Source organism: Arachis ipaensis, chromosome B3 (assembly GCF_059453495.1).
Source record: "Arachis ipaensis isolate K30076 ecotype BB chromosome B3, ASM5945349v1, whole genome shotgun sequence".
NCBI lineage: Eukaryota > Viridiplantae > Streptophyta > Magnoliopsida > Fabales > Fabaceae > Arachis > Arachis ipaensis.
The window spans coordinates 143,482,999-143,505,252 of record NC_142438.1 but is presented as its reverse complement, the minus strand read 5'-3'; the positions used below and the strand labels follow the sequence as shown (position 1 = coordinate 143,505,252).

The 22,254-nt window shown below is 30.7% G+C and overlaps 1 protein-coding gene across 1 annotated transcript; it reads right to left on the bottom strand.

Annotated features, from left to right (window-relative positions):
• Window positions 1-334: 334 nt before the first annotated feature.
• Window positions 335-3,477, bottom strand: LOC107634730 (bidirectional sugar transporter N3-like). Its single transcript, XM_016338152.3, has 6 exons — window positions 3,264-3,477; window positions 3,130-3,166; window positions 2,116-2,326; window positions 1,844-2,005; window positions 1,612-1,731; window positions 335-806 (listed from the first exon to the last, which is right to left on the bottom strand). Exons 1-6 carry the CDS (start codon window positions 3,316-3,318, stop codon window positions 510-512), a joined length of 882 nt encoding a protein of 293 aa, XP_016193638.1. The 5' UTR covers window positions 3,319-3,477; the 3' UTR covers window positions 335-509.
• Between the last annotated feature and the right edge of the window lie 18,777 nt (window positions 3,478-22,254).

Here is a 22,254-nt window from a genome sequence, read left to right as displayed (position 1 = left end):
TAAAATTTGATGCGTAAGGTTCCTAATTATTTGTATATAAATTATGTGGTAGGGTGTTAAGTGTTTACTTTTCTGTACATAAATCATGGAAGATTAGTAGTGTATTTTATATATGTACAATTTTAAAAGCTCATCACTACGAGGGTTAGGATTATATGTTAATGAACAATATTAAATTTTGAGTAAATCATGATAAGGGTATTATAACTCTCGACACTTATTTAAGCGAATTAGTGAAATAACCACTAGATCAACCTAATTTATTTATGATTTTATGTATTTGATTTAGGTTAAAAAGCCTAAAACTATAACAAGATAGATAAGAGGAGAGAAATTGAAAATCTAATTATTATTAAATTATAGCAAGAAAGTCGCATACTACAAGCAAGGATGATAAACACCAAGAAATCATCACTGGCCTTAGGAGAATTAGTATGTAAATAAACCCATGGCCTTGGACACTTGCTCCATGAAAACAATAATCACTCACCACATACTTTCATCCATCATCACACTATGGTTTCGATGTCACGCACATTTTTCTCATCATCATCTTCATGATTATTATTATTATTGTTATTCTTTTTCATGACTCTATGATCCTTTGTAATTGGTGATGGAATTGGAACTATAATCTCATTAGTCCCCTTTGGGCTCAATTCTATAACAACGTTTGTGACCAAATCTAATGCTTTATGCTCCTTCTTAGTATATCCCTTATTGTTACCACCATTATTATTATTCCTGTAAATTCCATATAACACCATCTGTACTACTCCCAGCGCAAAACCCACCACATTTGGTATCTGCACAAATTACATACATTAATTAACCAATAATAATAATAATAATAATAATAATAATAATAATAATAATAATAAAGCTAGCATTATTCATTATTGAAACATATATTTATTTATCTAATACACGCACTCAAATCATCATTATATGAAAAAAAAAAAAATCTTAAATTCTTATTGTAAGAATATATAATTAATCCACACACTACGTACACATTATGTTGTCATTTTTTGGTCAAAAAGACTTTAATTAATATATTATGTTAATATATGTGTATAAGTTGGCGGGTTCATAATAATAAATCAAACCTATATATATAAATCTAGGAATTTTTATATATATAATACACGCTACGATACTTGTTATTATGAAGATTATAATGATTATATAATTTTAATAATATTTTTTTTAAAAGATAGAAAGACTCCGTGACCTCTTAATGAGTATAGAAAAATTATATCATTTGAGATATAATTTTAATAATATTTAAAAATTATTGTTAAAATTAAAATAATATTTTTTTATTATTAACAGTGTTATTTAATTTAAAAAATAAAAATAAAAATACTACTAAAACATAAAAAAGAATATGATCTTAATTTTAAATATTGTTAAAATTGTATAATTTTATATAATCATTATAATCATAATTAAAAAATAATTTAAAACAAAAATTTTGCCAATGAGTTATAGCTCAAATGGCATAGTCTTCCCATACTCAATTAAAAGGTTGCGGGTTCGAGTCTCCTATCTTTGGTAAAAAAAAAAAAAATAGTTTTATTGAACAAGAGGATGTTAATAGATACTTACAGCAATGCATATGTCCTTAATAAATGCGCCATAACCAAACCACATAATAGCACTAAGTGTTAGGAACAATGAGAGATTGAAGGGCATAAACTCCACACTCTTTGTACGAATAACTTGTGCCTGCATATATATATATAGCAAGGAATTTAATTATATATATTAATATATATAGAAAACGAAGTAATTAGTTAATTAAACAAAGGAATGATTATATATTGTAATTTGGACTCACCATAATGCTTAGGGGTGCTGCAAATACAGACACTGAAATAGATACACATATCCATCCAAGCACTTTGACACGAAGGGAACCGTGTAGTGCAAAGTTGGTAACACAAAATATCAATGCAAACAAGCCCACATTCATTGCCATAAATAGTTTTATGGTCAACCACTGCAATCAGTAATCAACTTAATTAATTGGTGCTCTTTTCATAATTGATCAATAATTATTAGAAACTATATATATATATATATATATATATATATATGAATATATATTACCCTAGCATCCTTGTTTGCATAGATTATGTACATTAAAATGTAAATAATCTCTATGCCACATCCAAATGAGTTAATGGTGATGAGAAGAATAACATCCTTTTTAAGTGAGGCATAGTATAGCCATAAAACACAGCTGAATAATGCCACAAGGTAAGGCAGTGATTGGAACTCTTCCGTGGATTTCTTTTTGAATATTCTGTAAAATGTTGGCCTGAAATTTTCCCGAGAAAAAAAAAAACTTAATTTTCGTTAATAATAACAATGTATGTGTATATACGATTGAAAAAATATAGGTAGATCATGAAAATACTAAATAATGTGAATAATAGATATATTGAATATTCAATTCATTAGGTGTGCAGATGGTTATTCTAATATTAAGATTTAGAATTTATTATTCATATTGTTCACAAAAATTATTGTCTACCTAACAAAGTCCTATATGATTTTGCCACTTTCTAATTATTAACATTACTAATTTATTATATATTATTTTCAAATTAATAATGTTATATTATTAATAAATATTATATTTTCGACCAACGTTTAACGTTTAGTTAACAATAATTTACATACATATATTTTGGATCAGTATTTGATTAGTAATAATTTATAGTTTACACTTACATTATATTAATAAGGGTTTTTTTCGGTGATATAATTTTTTTGGTGACTATATTAATAAAGATTTACACATATTTATTAAAATTTATACATATAAATTAATAAAATTTATTTATTAAAAATAATTTAGTATTTGTGTTCGCTCAATTCTAACCAAAATTCTTAAAAGTTGATGGCCGCAAGATTTGATGGTCTCAAAATACTTTTAATAAAGATAATTTAATGAAAAGTAAAATAACAAAAATAAAAAATAATTTAAAAATCACACAAAAAAAAAAATAAGTGTCATTAATTATGAGAGGCAAAATCATTATCGTTTGTATATATGTTTAAAAGAGATGTCGAATTTATTGATATGTAGAAGAAGATAATAGATAGGTATATACTTACAGGGGTGCCAAAAACACCATGAAGGAAATTACGTTACCTAGCATCATCAAAATAACAAAGGAGGAAATGTTAATTCCTTTAATTTGCTTAATTAGCTTTATTATAGCCAATAAAAAGGGGGTAAATATATTTACCTAGTATGCCAAAAATAAGAGCCAAATTATCGTGGGTGGACACAGAAGAAGCCATGCTCTTATCTCTCTCTTTGAGAAAATTTTATAAACAAGGTGAGGGGTTGCTACAATAATAATTGCTAATAAGAAAACTTGAACGAGTAGTTTGGTTAGTACTTAGTAGCTAACTTCAATTCCTACTACTCAACCCCTCAACTAATGTATGTAGCCACTACTAATTAAAGCTGGTGAGAATTATTGAGCAAACCATGCCCTATATATACCCAAAGAAAATAGAGAGAATAATAATAATAACACTAACAAAGAAGAAGGAGCGATAAAGTGTTTGTTATTATTAAAATATATATTATTAATGATTAATGATGTAAGATGAGGATTGCATATAATGTGTAATGAGAAGTCATACATGTTTCATGAGGGGGTTGATAGATATGATCCTTTTAGTAGGTGGCGTCGCAGAAAAAGAGAACCATTTAATTCGCATAATATTGCCACCTTAGGAAATGTCCACGTGTGCCGCCTTATAGTATATATTAAGCAATACGTAATGCATTTAATTAATTTGCTAATAACAAGGCAAGAAAGCACTCAAATTGGTGTGATGATTTTTGTTACAAGGAACCAGACACGCGGCTAGAGTGAAAAACGTGACACAAGTAGCAACAGTCACGATTTCAATCATAGATATTTATTTGGAGCTTTTTTTACGTTACTTAAACATAGGGAAGGTGTCGTCTATTGCTTATTAAAAGGTCTAATTAATCTATCTTTCGTTAATTAATACATAATTCACGTGACACTTATTAGCTTCCCCTGAATAATGCCCTCTAATGTTGCATATATACATATCTATCTCTCACGTTTTGCCTCGTCATCAAATCAAATCAACTAATCATTCTTATTCTTATTCTCAAAATTCTTGTTACTTGACCTGGCTATCTATCTAGGTAGCTCTTTTTGTGTGATCGATTAATTAAGGTTACGTTTTTCGTCTATATTCTTCTTTCAGTTAGTGTGTTATGCAAAAGGAATAATATATATAACAATAATGCTAGGAACCAAGATGGTTCAGCCAAATATTTTTAGATGAATCTAAAATTTTTACATGGATGGTGTTTATACTAGACATTAGGATGTTTCTTTTCTTTGTAAATTGAATGGTTCTGAATTTATTTTTTTATTTATAATGTTTTAGGCATTTAGAGAGATAAAGAGGGTGAAGAGACAGAAACTAATTGAATCAGTTTCCGTAATTCACGTTGTAATGATACATTCCTCCTAATTTAAATGTTGTGAAACATTTAATAACCAATATTTTAAATTATAAATAAATAAAATTAATTACTATATTTATAATTAATTAAGTTGTTCCATTTTTGGCTGATTTAGAATTGGTTCCTATACTTTTCCTATATATAACAACCCCCATCAACTACTTTAATAATATTGTTTACTTTTTGCAATTTTGTTGCTTTTAGTTTGTGGTAATTACTTAGTTTCTTCCATCCTGAACGGTATCAGTGAACACAAGATGAAAATGATTCTTGATGTGTGAGTCTTTGAGCAGAGAAACTGAAAATGAATTGTATTGAGTTATGAAAATATTGTGTTACATCACACTCTTATATATAGGCACTACATTTATACACTGCTATAAGAAAGCAGTTATAATATATATATATATATATATTCTCATCATTTTTTGTTATATTAATTATTGAATTAATATACGAGAAAAACTAAAAGACTAACAGAACTTGTTGTTTTTGGTCCGTATTTATCTAATAATTCAATAATATATTTTTAAATATTAATAATTAATTACAGATAAAAATTATAAATTCTGTTGGTTCTCTAGTATTTTGTTAATGTATTATATATAAATTATATTTAGATATATTAGTTATTTTTGTATCTAAATAGTAAATGAATTAATTAAGAATAACTAAAAAATAACAATGACAACAAAAAAATAAAAGAAAAGGAAAGAGTAACATACATATAGCATTTGACTATCATTGTACATGTTTATAGCTTGGGTATGTAGTGTCCTCATATATTTCGTGCTGTTCAGCATGGTGCATTCACCTAGACTTGCGTACATTTTCATTTTTATTATCCAGCACAATTTTCAATACTTGGTAATATATTTAGGTCGGTTAATTAATTACTTGAGTTCGTATTATATACCTCCAATTTAATAAGTAAAATGTTCTAAACATTCAGAAGAGAAATATATACTATATATGAAGGGAAAATTTTTTTTCCCAATTATTATTAGCATGTAAGGTACTAGAGGTAAAACAGAAGAAAGGTAAAGAGTAGAATTAAGAGAAAAACTGAGAGTGAATGTTTTGTTGTTGATTGCAAAAAAGAAGATTAATTGTACAGTGTGTTTCAGGATTACAATTTATAGTGGCAAGTGAGGTGTGAGAAGTGTGACTATAATTGGTTAGAGAGAGTAATTAGTTAACTAACTTGTTGAACTGTTATAATATAATTGCTTGCTAATTTAGGAAGGTTCACATAATTAATAGTTTAATACTAACCTACATGTCCCCTCAAACCAGCGGTCATTTAAGGTTTTGTTTTGAAGACTCTGAGTAGATTTTTAAACTTGAAGAAGGATAAAAAGAGGTTTGGTCAGTGTATCTGCCAGTCCTAGGTTGGGATGTGTTGAACATAATTTTTTTTTGTTACATAATCTCTAACAAATGGCTGATCAAGGGAGAAATATTTTGATTTTGTTGTATAAAATCAGATTAGCTGCGAAAAGAATTGCACTTTGGTTGCCACAATAAACAATTGGTTTTGTTGCACAAAATACTTTAATTTCTGTCAGTAGATTTTGAAGCCAAATAATTTCAGTTATTGCATCAGAGATACCTCAAAACTCTTCTTTAGTGCTGCTCTTGGATACTGTAGCCTATTTGTGACTTGCCCAAGACACCAGATTCGGGCCAAGATAGATCCCATATCCATTGGTTGATTTTCTGTCATCAACGTCACTAACCCAATATGAGTCATAGAAGTCATAAATTTTGAAGTTTGTGAATTTGCTGAACCTTAAGCCATGATGTGTTGTGCCTGCTAGATACCAGAGGATCCATTTTATAGCTTTCAGTGAGAATTGAGGGAATTGTGAAGAAATGGTTTTACCTTGTTGATTGAGAAAGAGATTTCTAGTCGGGTAATAGTAGCATATTGCAATCCACCAACAACAGATATGTACAGTGTAGGATTGGAGAAGGCTTCATCACCTGAGGCAGAGAGTTTGAGAGAGGAGGTATGGGAGTGGGGACTGACTTTGCGTTGCTCATCTCAGCTTTCTTTAGCAAATCCTTGATGTATTTTATTTGTTTAAGAGTTATTGTGTCATTCAAGCTCTTTGCTACTTCAATGCCAAGAAAATAATTCATTTGAAGGTTTTGGTAGGCTTAGAGAAGGGGGGTTGAATCTATGCCTTTCTTTTAAGTTGCTGTTATGACCCTTTAAAACAAACTTTCAATTCTGATTCTGTTTGAACTCAGCAGCGGAAATTTATGAGACAATTTATTTTTGTCTCATGAATATCAGAAAACAGAACTGTGCAGAGAAGAGAAAAGCTAACACCAGCATATATCCTGGTTCGGTTGCCTTGTGTTATGCAACCTACATTCGGTCTCCTCCACAACAATGGAAGAATTTTCACTATAGTTAACAGTATTACATACACCAATTTCACAGGATTGACCCAATCCTTTCACACTCAAGTTCTAACCTAATTTGACATTGGCTGTGCTAATACCTAACTATTCACTCTTAGTGCTAACCCAACTAAGAAAGGGATACCTCACAGGTACAAGATACAAGACACTTAACCAACCTAAAGAAATCTGAAAATAACTCTAGGCTTTTCTCTCAAGTGTTTCTCTCAGCCTTTTTCCACTCATGGCTTTTTCTTAAGCTTTCTCACAATACCTTTTCTCACAAGAAATTACAGAAAGATAAACTTAGAAAAGTACATTACAATCAGTAAAACATGAAGGAGATTGATTTCATCAACAGCCTCTGTGCTATGCAAAAAACCAGATTAGCAAGCCTCTAATTCAGTTCTTCATACTGGCGGAATGCACCTTTTGATTAGGTTACACTGTCCAGTTAGTTGAACTTCTTCAAAGAGCTCTCTCAGAACAAAACCTCTATTCACTGATTTTCTCTCCTTGGTTTCTGAATGAACAACAAACCTCTTTTATCTCCTTGCATGTTGCTGGGTTCTTCTTCCAAGGTCAACACCTTGAGCCTTGAGCTTCACCAACCCACAGATTCACTTTTTCACCTTATTTCCCAGAGTAGAAACTCTTCTTCTGACTTCCTCACCTTGATCGAAAGCCATAAAACAGCAACCATAGAAATCTTCCAATGGTCAACTTGATCTGAGCCCTTGAAAACCAACTTGGTCCCCAAGTCATGTTTAAGATCGTGGATACACAGCAGAGAAGAATAGAAATCCTCTTTCCCTTGTATCCCATTTCGGATAGAACAGAGAGTTGGGAAGAAGAGAAGAAACTGATTTGCATGTATGAGGAAATGGTTTACCTTTGATCTCTTCTTAAGCTTGATTTGGCTTGAACTTGTTGATTTGACATTCTGTCTTGCAAGCTTAAAACTTCTCTCTCTTGCTTCTTTGGTTACTAGCTTAGGGAAGAAGTTCTTTCTCTCTTTCTTACTTTTCTGAGTTTCTGACTTGACTGAGATAGAGAAGAAAGGAACGTTGATTTGGTGAAAGCAAGTGAGAGGGAATTGAAATTCAATTCGGGCTTGGATCGGGTAGTGATATGCTTGGCCCGTTTTTTATTTCTTTGGCTTCTTTCTTTGCTTTTCCTTGGGCTCTTAATTTTGCTTTCAGCCCACCATCCTTGCTGATTGCTTTTCATTCCATTTGGGCTATGGAATTTTGGCCTGCAATAATAAACAATTAGTAATAAGTAAATATAATTAATCAACACTAATTATTTATTTTGCCCAAAAATAATGTTTGTCATCACTAATTAATTTGGTTAATTTCTTAACTCAACATCATTTCACCAAGTTCTTTTAATGAAAAGGTGTCATTTAGCTAGGCCATGAGACTCTTAATTTCTGCTTCTGAACTGCCAGTGACTAGTATGTCATCTACATACACTAGGAGTCTAGGATATAGATGGATGAGGCGTGAGTGAACCTGGTGAAGAGAGATACATCGGATTTGGTGCTAGAAAAATCAAATTGTTGAAGGGTAAGAGCTTAGTTTTGTGAACCAAGCACGAGGGGCTTGCTTGAGTCCATAGAGTGATTTTTGAAGCTTGCACACTTGTTGAGGGTTGGATGACACAAATCTCTCTAGCTACTACATGTAGACATTCTCAAAGAGATCCCCATTTAAAAATGCGTTGTTAAAATCGAATTGGTGAATTTTCCATCCTCTTGTAAGAGCCACATTGAGCATGATTCGATTTGTTGCAAGTCTGACTATAGGGCTGAAAATCTTATCGTAATCAACTCCTTGCCTCTGGTGGAAACCTTTTTCCATGAGCCTCGCTTTATACTTTTGAATGGTTCCATCAGAGTTATTTTTTACTCTAAAAATCCATCTATAGCCTATTGGCTCTGAATGAGCAGGTGGATCAACTAGCTTATAGGTTTGGTTCTTTATGAGGGCTAAGTATTCTTTATTCATTGCCTCCCTCCAGTTTGGAATTGCAAGTACCTGAGTAATTGAGTGTGGAAGGCTATGGCTGGTGTGTTCTTCAGTGACTAGAGTGGCAGCGAACACTTTGAATTTAAAAATTTCACTCTTGCTTTGAGTTTGCATAGTAGGAGTGTTTTGAGCAGTAAGGGAGGCACGATTGAGTTGATCATGCTGAATGTTTGGTCCAATGACAACCTGTAAAGGTACAATTTTGAAAAACTCTGCATTTTCATCAAGTACATTAGCAGAATTATTAGCAGACTCAGTATTAGTTACATAAACAGATGTTGTTGATAATGAATTAGATATGGAATTGGTAAAATTGGAAGGAGTATCATGAATGCCTATGCATTCTGGTTGAATTGTATAGGTAGATGGTGGTGTGGTTTCTTGTTTTTCAGGATTGGGTGTGGTGTGATATTCACTGAAAAGGGATGGAAAAGGAAATTCATGTTCACAAAATAGCACGTGGCGGGTGATATACACCCTGCTTGATAGATACAAACACTTGTAGCCTCTGTGGTCAGAGCTATAACCAATAAAAATGCATTTGGTGGACTTGTGATCAAACTTATATTTATTGTATGGTCTTAGCCACGGATAACAGGTGCAGCCAAAAAGCTTTAACGAACTGTTATCAGGTGAGGTGTGGAAGAGAGTTTCTAGTGGTGTCTTGAGATTAAGAACTTAGGTGGGTAGTCAATTAATGAGGTAGGTATAGGTCAATATGGCTTCATTCCAGAAAGAGATAAGAAAGGTTGCTTGGAACAGTAGTGTCAGTAAGGTCTCTGTTAGGTGTCTGCATTTCCTTTCTATATAACCATTTTGCTGGTGTATTTGGGGACATGTAAGTCAATGTTGGATTTTTTGTTCTCTAAGATATTGAGTGAACACTTTGGACAGGTACTCTCCACCGTTATCTGTTTGGAGTGCTTTGATTTTGTGGTTTGTTTTGGACTCTATCATAGTTTTGAACTGACAGAAAGTTACGAAGGTTTGTGATTTGGTTTGGAGGAGGTAGGTGAATGTGTATTTGCTGAGGCATCAATGAAGCAAACTTAATACCTGAAGCCTAACCTACTAATGGTTAGTGTAGGTCCCCAGAGATTAGAATACACAAGTTCTAAGGGTGTGTTGTATTTGTTTTTTGACTGTGAGAAAGGGAGTTGATGGATTTTGTTGGTGAGACATGGTTCACAGTGTGTGTTGGAGCTACTGTGACTTTGACAAAAAAGAAATTTGGTTCTTGATGAGAACAATTTTGATAATTTTGTGTGAGGGGTGGCCTAGTATGTGGTGCCAGAGGTCAAATGTGCTGGTGTTGTTGGATTTTGGCTCTTGATTGCGTAAGGCAGCTGATTTCAAGTGTGTTAGTGATAATAATATCATTAGTGCTAGCAGTATTAATAGTAATAGAAGGAACAGAAGAAACAATATTGGCGACAGCTTTATTTATACTGGAAATGACATGATGAATTTGAACATTGTTGTTTGCATTTCTCTTGGTGCTAGTACACTTATTTTTTCTATCTAAGCTAAAATTTTCATTATTTGAGCTAAAATTATAGTTGCAGTGCAAAGTTGCAGCAATTTCAGTTTCAGTTTTGTTCTAAACTATATTATTTTGACTACTACTATTACAGTTACTAATTTCTTTTTCTTTTTCTTTTGTTAAATTGTTGCTATTCTTTTTCTTTTCTTTTTCTTTTTCTTTTTTCAAACTATCAGCAACGATCATACTATCAGCAACATTAGCACAAAATTTCTTTTCCTTTTCAACAAAAAAATCTTGAACTTTATCAATTTTTCAGATTGGCCTTTGTATCTGGATATAATGAAACCAATATAATCCATTTCTAAGTCTGTCTTGTAGCAGAATCTTCTTGGATTCTTGGTATTTTACAGCACACAAGTAAGGCTAGAATTCAAAGAATATTCCATTATCAAGTGCAAATTTGGAGACACTCACTAAATTTTTTGAAATTGATGGGACATGAAGCAAATTCTGGAGTTTAAAAAACTTATTTGACATAGATGCATGCATGATAGACCTTCCAATGTTAATAATGCTCATACCTTTTTCATTACCTCCAAACACTTGCTCAGGTTCCTCGTATTCTGAACTATTGATCATGTTCATTTGGTCAAAAATGATGTGGTGAGATGCTCCAGAGTCAGGACACCATCCTGTGTCACTGCTGCTTGCTGGAACTATTAGCAATGCTTGAAGAGCTTGGTTAGGCTTGCTTGGTTGCTGAGTGTATTGGAAGTAGGGCTGAGTTTGGTTGTTCTGTTGATGAAAAGTACCATTTGGTGGTGGAAGCGCCTGATTGAAATGTTAAAGTTGTGGATTTGGGTAATTCTAGTTGAATTTATAGTAACATTGCCAGACAGTGTGGCCAATTCTTTCACAAAACTGACATTAAGGTCTATTCCTTTGCCACCACAATTTACCTCCTCTGAAGCTCCTTCCTTTACTTCTTCTGCTGTTTTGGCCTTTGTATGAGTCTCTTGTGTAGTTCTCATATGAGTCTGGTATTGTGTAGTCATTGAATTCTTTACCTGCATCTGATTTTTTGTGCACTCAATTTACATGAGCCATGGTCAGAACTACTTTTCTAAATCTGTCATTCACTTTCTCTTGTGCCAGAAACTGTAACTTGAACTTACTAATAATCATGTGATCCATTCTTCAATTAACCATGGTGATAAAAGCACTAAACTCTTCCTCCAATTCTCCTAAAGTACATTCAAAATGTTCCTCTTTTGAGAGAGGAGCTCAAAGAGCTGAAAGTGAGTTGATTACCTTGTTTATCTTGTTGATATATTTAAAAACCGTTGATCCATATCTCTTGATTGTCTTCAGCTACACTTTTATGACCTTATCCTTGATTTGAGTCTTGCTGCGAAGTAGTCTTCTAGAGCATTCCAGGTCTCATACGCATAGTCATATTCTACAATTTTATTAACAAAAATTTCGTTCATGGAAGAGAGCATCTAGCCACCAAGCACTTATTTCGTTGTTTCCATTCTTCAAATTTTGGAGAGATTCTATTTTCTGCTTGATCTTGATTAGTGTTGAATTTTCTTGGAATAGACGATATTGCTACGATGTGATTCTGCCACCTATTTGTCTTGAGGCACGCTAGTGCTTGCCGTTTTTATACCTTAAAGTTATCTTTATCTAATTTTATTATTGTTAGAAAGTTGGCAATCGAAGCCATTGTTGTTGTTGTTATTGTTGACGGAAGCTGTGAAGCTTAAACAATTGAGTGTTGATTTGTAGAAGGTGTGAAATCCTCCTTAAATCAGAATCGTAAAGCTCTGATATCATATAAAGTACTAGAGATAAAAGAAAAAAAATAAAGAGTAGAATTAAGAGAGAAACTGAGAGTGAATATATTATTGTTGATTGTAAAAAATAAAAATTAATTATACAATAAATTTTTTAATTACAATTTATAGTGGCAAGTGAGGTGTGAGAGGTGTGGCTGTAGTTAGTTAAAAAAAAAAGTAACTAACTTACTAAGCTGTTATAACAAAATAACTGCTTGCTAATTTAGAAAGGTTCACTTAACTAACACTAACAAACATAACTTTTAGTCTTTTATATATATTATGACGCTCAAAATTTATCTTCATAAATTAAGGTTTAACTTTTTAATTAAGACTTTCCTGGATTAATAAATTGGAAAAATGTTAGATGAATGATATTTTTTTAAAAGGTAAGAGTTAATTAGTTAATATCGATTCAAAATATAGAAAGAAAAATTTCAATAACCTAACATTTGAGTTAAATTTAAAATTAAGCAAGAGAAATGTGTGTTTGAACACGTAATATTGTGTATTTCATGTTGACATCTGGATTTTAGTGTAGTAGTAGCAATTTTAATAACTATAATATAATTTTATATTATGTATATCCACAATTAACTACTTAATGAATTATTATATATTTGTATATAAATATTTGTATTATTTAATTTATTTTTAATATATATTTTATATTAATAATTAATTTAATAATTAATTTTAATATACATCTAATAATATAATTAAAAGATTATAATGCATGATAACATTTCATGTGATATATCATATATGTTATGCACTGTGCAGTGCTAGCTTTATAGTAGAATAAATGATTAAATTCGTTTTTAAAAGAGAATTTATTTTTTAAATTAGTTTTTAAAATTTTTTTTAATTAAATTTATTTTTTAAAATTTTTAATTAATTGTGTTTGTTTTTTATTAATTTTTTATTGACAGTGTTAAAATTTATTAATGGGACATATTAAGTAATACTATAATACACACATAAAGTTTTAATTAACTATTAACATAATAAATTTATAAAATTAGATCAAGTCAAAATCTAATTGAGAAAAAAATTTGAGAGATTGAAAATTTTTAATTTAAAATTTATTTAATTTAATTTTATAAACTTATGATTTTTTATGGTGTCACTTAACGTATTATCACATACATCAACAAATTTTAACGCCGTTAATAACGTAAATTATGAAATAATTAAAATGACTAACTTAAAATTTTTAATAGACAAATTTAATTAAAAATAATATTTTAATAACTAATTTAAAAAATAAATAATATTTTATAAACTAATTTAATAATTTACTCCTTTATAGTATTTTGTGGTCGAAATATGGATGACCAGTCAAAACATGGTACTTTAGTTTAATGTATATAGAACAAAATATAAGATAAGATATAAGATACGGGGTTACCAATTAAAAGTTCTCTTAATTGTAAAGTGCCATAAAAAAATTGAAAAGCTTTAGCTTTCAGGAACGAATTTTGCATTGAGCACTGTCCATTGCGTCGCATTTGCTATTAATATATATACACATTCTTTTGTGTATAAGATAAGATGTTACATGATACGTATTCCTTCACCCCCAATTATATTTGGTTGCAATAAGAATTTTCGCACTAAATAAAGGTAGCTGATTGATATTGCTATAATTAATTAATTTTGGTATTTTGGGTTTAAAGCGTCTAGCAATAGCTACAAGTCTAGAACCATGTATATAATTATATATAGTACTAACAATCTGCGCAAGTTATGAAATTTGTATGCGTAAAAGAACATTTTATATTATTTATAATCTAATCATTTGATGAGAATGGAAACTCGGTGGGTTTATTGGTTCTTTGTTTTGATTAGATGGTGGTCTCTAATTGTTTTTTTATTTCATTTTTCTCTTCTCTTTTTTCTTTGCTTTATTCTCTCTGTAAATCTAATTTATTTTGGAAAATTACTCTAGAAGGCTATTATAGAGAATTAATTATTAAAAATGACAGTTTGGAATGAAATTATTTAAAGAGGTTGATTTATGTAATATTTTAAAAAATGACTAAATTTTATTTTCGTGTTAACAATAATACCTTTGATCATCTTCAATCTTAATGTAATTGAATATATCAGTTTATCTCTGCACTGCATTGGCTTGGGTTGCTGAAATTCTTATCCCTTTTATAAGTACAACAATGTTTATAGAGCAACAATGAAATTTTTTATCAGTGGACAACTTAAACGATACTCGAGAAATTTTGTTGACAAAAAAATATTTAGTTGGCTAATAGAAAAAATAATATGGCAAATTAAATTAAGAGTAAGATAATAATTAGGTTTTTAAAGATTTTGATTTTGGGTAAATTAGTCAATTAAAAAAAAGTATTAATTTGGTCTTTCAGGATAGTAAACGATAGACGCATGATCTTCTTCTATCAATTTATCAACTAAAATCTAACGGTGATACTTATATATACTATCAATTACTATGACATGTCTATCTATGAAACATAGTCATATAGATATAACAATTTTTGGAGCAAAATTTTACTTATTTTAACAGGATTTGTGATAATTAGAGAGTAATTGATAAATGATATATAAAAACTCAAAAGATAATAAATGCTTTACTGTCCAAAATTATATCATTTTTCTGCTCACATGATAGTAACGAAATATGCACCACGGTAAATAACGAAATACATGGACAATTCAATTTCGTTTCGCATTATTTATTGACAGATCACAGAAAGACATACATATCTATTGTTTGCTATCTTAGAGGACCTAATTGATTTTTTTTCTTCGAGGATAAATTATCACTTTACTCTTAAATTAAAAGATTATCTCGCATTATCTTTATTTTTAATTTTGAAAAATTCAAATTTAAATTTTTATACTATAATGCAAAATTATATTTTATATTAATTTTTTTAATATTAAAAATTTTAGTAGTAATTCTTTATTTGATGTTAATGAGCTAAAAAATATTTTAATGAATTTTTAAAAAAATTAATCGTTTTATTTTATCTTTATTTTTTAACTAAAGATAGAAAATTCGAACCCTTAACCTCTTAGGCGAGTATGAAAAAATTATGTCATTTGGGTTATAATTTATTAGTTTAATTATTTTATTTTAAATTCATAAATATGTAAAAATATAAATTTTATGAAATTTTAATTAAAATATAAAATTTTTATTTTTATTTTTATTTATATTTATTTTGATATTTTATTTTAATTTAAATAAAAATATGTTTTTATTAATATTTATATTTTAAAATTATGTCAGTAAGACGTTGAAAATAGTAAAAACTATATAGAGTAAGTAGCTGTTTTATTTTTTCGTTTTTAATTTCGTTGATAGTACTAGCTGAATTACATTATTAGCTATTTTTGCAACAAAGCCAACAAAATCGTATTGGCTACGAAATTGAGAAATACTATTTATAGAGGTAAATAATTTGATATTTGTGTAAAATGATAAATATGAATTTTTTAAATTAAAAAAAAAAACCAACAAGACCATTTGTTTGTGTTGATGATAATTAACTTTTAAAAAGTTACAAATGTTTAAAAATATCTAAAAAAATACTTTTTGATATTAGACTGTACTTATTAAAATTAAAATACTTCATATAATTTTATATATTAATAATTTAAAATTTTTTATATTTATTTTTATTATAATATTTTTTAATTTTAAATTTTATTTCATCAAACAAAATTATTATTATTTGTATTTATTAAAAATTATTTATAATTTAATTTATCAAATATATATACTATAATTTTAAAAAAAATTACTTTCAAAAATAAAAGTTTTACGAATGGACAAAGATAAAAATGTTATTGAATATTTGAATCTCTTCTCATAGTCATACGGTCATACCCGCTAGCAAGCATTATTACAGATGTTAGAAGCTGCAATAAACTAATAATTGATGAATAATTTAGCCGCTAAACTAAAAAATGTTAATAAAATTTGAAAATTAGATATATAACTAATATAAGTGGCTCTACTTACAATGAGACGTTATTATAAATGGATCGTTAAGAAAAAGATATGCATGGTTGAAGCTAAGGTAGCTAAAGGGTGAAATTGCTCTAGGGTTCATCGAGCACATGTGGTTGCCATAAGACAGCTGGGTTTGAAGCAAACATTCCTTTCATTTTGAATAAATAAAAATAATTGTGTCATTCTTTGTTTCATTATTAGCTACAACTTATCGTCATTTGTGAAATCTTCCTTTCATTAAAATATTTATATATTTTTTAATGGTGATTAATAAAACGAAAATGGAGACACACACGATTTACAATTAATATTCTTTAGGAAATTTTTTTATATATATGCTATAAAGAGCAATAATATATATAGGGGATTGTTTTCTGCATAAAACAATCTTCTCTTCAATATTCTTTTGGAGTGAGATATATACTTACATGAAAAAAGAAAAAATTTCTTTACCTATATTTTTGTGGTAGATTTAGTTATTATTAGAATTAGAATTATGGAATATTTTTTCTTTGAGCAATGGCAGTGAAGGTTGACATCTTGACAATGAGCTAAAAATTTATTTTTTTTCGGTGAGCAACCAAGAAAAGGAAAAAAAGACGGAACAAAAGAGCAAAAAAGAAAAATAAAAGAAAGAAGTAAAAGAAATAAGGTTCCTAACAGTAAAAGAGGACAAATTACTTCTGACGGTATCAAAGGTGAACCTCATCAGTACCGTTACTTCCACATTTCATCTTTACCAACCAATCTGCCACGATATTAGTTTTTTTTGGAATAAGTTCAAAACGAACATCCCAATCCCTTCTCAACTTCAATTATTCAAAGATCAGTTGTATCACTTCTTTATCAAGATGCCAAAGCAGAACTTGCCAATCACTCACCAGCTCAAAAGCTGCTGTGCAATCTATCTCACAGACAACAAGCTTAAGACCTGCCTCCCAAGTCCAAACCAATTCTTTCCATATACTCCACAATTCCATCCTGATGATACTAGATCCAAAGAAATTTTTTGAGCATCCCATTACCCATTGACTGGAGCTATTATGAATTACTCACGCAAAATCTGCACAATCATCTCTCAAGTTCACGCTCCCATCACAATTTAACTTCCAAGCACCAGGTTCTGCCAGAGACCAAGAAAGGAGTTTTAATTCCTAGACGCAACATACTCGATTCTGAGTTGTATATTTAAAATCAAACATCCACCTGTGAGTCTTGTAAGCAATTGACACAGAAGATCCAAAAATTCATTGAAAATTACCAATATTTATGTCTTGCCAAATCGACCATATTATAGCTGCATTTTTAATGTTATTTATTTATTTTTCCCCTTTTGATTCGAAACTAACTGCATTTTTGGACTAATTTTTTATATAAATTTTTTTTATTTAACACTTAATTATTAATTTTATAGTATTTTTTAAAACTTTCAAAAAAAAAAACTCCCGCATATTGTATATCTCAAAAAAAAAAAAAAAACTCATAAAATTCAATAACTAAGTGTTTGATAGAGAAAAGACCAAGTCAATAATCAAGATTGACCAAGATTTTAATTTGGCTGCCAAGTAAGTTAGCAAAATAGAATGCATTTACATAAGCTAGTCTAATAATATAGTGTTCCCTCTTGTATAAATACTGATTGAGCTTGTTTTAAAAAGCGGACTTTTAATGATCATTCATTCAATATAAACATATACATAGTTTTATGATTAATTAGGAACATAATTTCATATCTTCTTTTTTACTTTTTCTCATAGTATCAAAGCTCATTAAGATATATGGGAGAAATAGTTTCAATTTTCACCACTTTATTCAATGCGAAAAATTTTCTTTCTCAACCAATCCTTGATAAACTTGATAAATCTTCCTTCAAAATATGGGAGTAACTTGCTCTTTACACTATTGGTTCCAACAGTCTCGAAGATCATCTAATCAAAGAAAAAATTTCTCCAAAATTCTCCACTGTTTGCAAATTTTATAAAGCTATATATGGATTAAAAACAAGCACCTCGTACTTGGTACATTACATTATCTGCAGCTTTAGGCAAGTTTGGCTTCACTATAATAAGGTCAGACCCTTCTTTATTTATTAAAAGAACTTTTTTTTTCTATGATTTTTATTTTAGTTTATGTTAATGATATACTGGTGACTAGTAATAATCAAAATGAAATCATTGCATTGATGCAGAAATTACATGGCATGTTTGCTTTGAAATCTCTTGGCATTTTCAATTATTTTTTAGGAATTGAGGCCACTAAACTAAAATCTGGTGCATATCATTTATCTCAAACTAAATATATAAAAGATGTGTTACGCAAATCAGGCATGATTGATGCTAAGTCAGTCCCAACACTTATGATTACTTCAGAAAAGCTTTCTAAACATGATTCTGAACATTATTTTGATCCTATTTATTATCATTCTATAGTAGGGGATCTGCAATACTACACTCTCACTAGACCTAAGATAGCATTCTCAGTAAATAAGGTAAGCCAATTTATGCAAAGACCTTTGCTCAACCACTAGAAATCACTAAAAATGATCCTTCGATATCTAGCTGGTATAACTGAGCAAGGTCTTCTTTTTCATCCATCTACTAATCTTCGAATCTTTGGTTTTGCAGATGCTGATTGGGCCTCTGATGTTGATGATAGGAGATCCATTTCAGGCTATTGTATCTTCTTAGGCATTAATCTAGTCATACCCGCGGTACAGTCATCGACTTTCAACTTCATTATGTTTTTGAGCTAAAACTTTCCAATCCTATTGCCTACAAATCTTTCTATGATGATTTTTCTAAAGAGTCCTTTGATCGTCGTCGATATAATTCCCTCATGAACTACCTATTTTTCTGCAAGGATATTTACAAGCGTACTTTCTGCCCTTTCAAACTTGTAAATCTAGACAAATTCCGCAGGAAAGGTCTGAACTTTACACCCTTGTTTGCATGTCAGGAATGGATTCCAATCCTATCCATCCGTGAGAAAATCTATCCTGATCTAGTAAAACAGTTCTATAGCAACATGCCATATAAGGAAGGAAGGATTGCATCCTTTATCAAAGGTCGCACAATCATTCTCGGCAAATACCACTTAGGCAAAGCTCTAGATTACCAGGACAGGGGACTTGATGTGTTCACCTCTGGCAAGTGGGATGAAACTCTTAATGTGTCATATTTTGAAGCCCTAAGTATTGTGTGCGTCAACATTCCTCTCCTAGAAGATACCACTCCTACTCATCAGTCTCTTGGTCCAGTCCGTGCCCAGTTGCACAGGATTGTGAATCATATAATCCTGCCTCAGAGTGGCTCTTTTCAGCGAGTCTTCTTTTGTGACACACTGGTTCTGTTAGCCCTTCTCTCTAAAATTCCAATTTCTTTTACTTACTTGTTAGTGAGACACATACATATTTGTGTTAGTACTAAAAATGCTTTACCTTATACAATGCTACTCACAAAAAATTTTTAATATTATAATATTAATTTTGGAGTTGAGATTTCTAGAGACTGTAACTCATACATCAAAGGGGTGGTGCAGTAAAGAGAACAACACCTAGGCGCTGCAACACTGATGAAGGCACAGAAGCTCCATCTCATGATGAAGATCCACTGATTCCCACATCCAATTCCTCCAAAATCAGAGTTTTGATAGGTATAATGAAAAATGTGCTTCAAGAGTTCGTTAATCTCACCGACCTCCTAATCACTTATGGAGCCAAGCGCAAGAGGAATGAAGTTATGTAAGAGAATGCACTCAAGAAAACCAAAGGAATGATTAGGATTCTGAGGGATTTTGTGGAGGACATCGAGGCTGGCCTTACAACCACAGACAATGAGGATGATGATGATGAAGTCTCCGATGATTTTAACTCTGATGCCTAGAATATTTCATCTCTTCTGTGAATTGGACTATTTTACTTGAACTTTTTCTTCTTTTGGATGACTGTAACACCTAACTACTTTACTACTTAATGACTTTTTTGAATAGCCACTAACAATTTTTGCAGAGTCTTTTCCCATCTTAATGACAAAAGGGAGAGAAAAGAAAAGAAAAGTTAACATGTTAGCATTGGCTTAGGACATGAACAATGATGCTTAAACTTTTACTTTAATTGCTCTGTTTGGTGTTATTGTTATGAAAACTACTCTGTACTGGGTGTTATTGGTATTGTGATATATTGCTTGAAAAATGTTCTTGGTTGTGTTTTTTAGTTTCATCCATCTGAGGAGGAAAGCCATGATTAAAGGGGAGAAATGCTAACATTAAGGGGGATCACCACACATTCCAAATGTCATCAAAGGGAAGTGCTCTCAACTTACTTAAATTAATTCTAAATTACCCTCTTTTATCATGTTTGTCATCAAGAGAGAGATTGTTGAGCTAAGGCTGATTTTGGATTTTACAAATGATGACAAACATTTCTTGGGTTAAAGCCTAAATGTGTTTAATGTGTGTGCTAAGTGTTGCAGGCCCACTTGTATGATTGCTTCAGCCCAAGTTAGCTTTCCTTCAGAAGCTTAATATGCTAAAGCTCTAACACTTAAGTCCATAGTGCATCAACCCTCTTTATTTGAATGAGCAACCAAATGAGCCAAGGGAGAGAGCACCAAATACAAGTGGTTGGAACATAAAGAAAAGGAAGGACATCTGTCAACAATTTGGGATAGCTGTAACACCAAGACAAAAACAAGGACAGCTGGATCAGTAAAGCACAATTCTGATTATGGGAGAGAAAAACACAAACTTGCAAGAAGAGCAGAAGTAGTGTTATAGCTCCTCGGACAGCAGGGGTAATGGAGTAAAAGAAAAAAGGAATGCATGCCAAGGAAGAAAGCAAGTCCAAGGACAACAGAGGTGGTGGAATGGTTCCTCAACATGGCGTGTTGGTGGAGCAGTATGGAAAAGGTCTGCATGCCTTCATTGACAGCTCCAACGGGTAGCTGAGACAAGAAAACCGAAAAGGCAAATTGGAAAGCAAGCAGAAGACATATAAGAAGCCTCACTTCAACATTTAAAGGCAAGAAAAAGAGAGCACATTCAAGAGCATCATCTAAACTATTGAGCTGAATTCTTTTTCTTCTACTCAAGCTTCATTTCTGATTCTTTATTATGACTATCTTGAGTCATCTTTTGAATTGAGAAAAATGCTGAATATATGAGTGAAAAAATCATGAGAGAAAAGAACAAAGAAGCAAGAAAGAGCCACTGAATTTTTGTGTATTTGAGTTGTTGAACTAAGATTAGTTTCCCTTGTCAAATTGGGTTAGCACTTGGTGAGTTTGAATCTGTTTAGATTCCCCTTCCAAGTTGGAACAACACTTTGGGTAGCAGAGCTTTGGTTAAAAAAGCTTAGTAGTAGATACTAGTTGAATTAGGTTGTAATTCAATAATATTGGTGATTGTAATAAGTTGATTATAGTGAAAACTCCACCATGATTATGGTGGAGACTGGACGTATGATTCATGACACTTAGAATTCGAACCAGGATACATGTTGGTCTCCTTTCTTTTCTTTCCTTCTCTGTTTTTTTTTTCTATACATGAGACAAAACAAAAAAAATCTCTTGCATTTTTAGCTTCCACAAAAATAAAACTTAAAATATCAAATTTTGAGCTAACTTAATTCAACCTCCTTCAATTAGTACCATCACAGTGTTATACTAAAATTTTACCAATATCTACAAAAATAAGGAACACTTTTCATCTTATTTGCATGTACCATATAGTACTTTGAGAAGAAGTCAAATTCCACCTAACTGTTTGAATGCAATGGCAGATTGGAGTGAAGGCAGTAATTTTAAAGGGCACTATATTTTCTTAAACGAATTTTTATTAATTTGATGTCAAATCTTTTCGTGGTGGATATTAAAATGTCAAAACTACAATAGGGTATAGATAATAGGCCACATGAGCACATGTCAAATTTCAAGAAACCAGACATTGCTAAT

Excerpts from the sequence above, each read along its gene's own strand:
- LOC107634730 (XM_016338152.3), bottom strand. The coding sequence starts at position 3,318 with ATGGCTTCTTCTGTGTCCACCCACGATAATTTGGCTCTTATTTTTGGC. Across the intron at positions 3,167-3,263 it reads TCTTATTTTTGGCATACTAG|GTAACGTAATTTCCTTCATG; the intron begins GTAAATATATTT and ends TGATGATGCTAG. Across the intron at positions 2,006-2,115 it reads ATGCAAACAAGGATGCTAGG|TGGTTGACCATAAAACTATT; the intron begins GTAATATATATT and ends TACTGATTGCAG.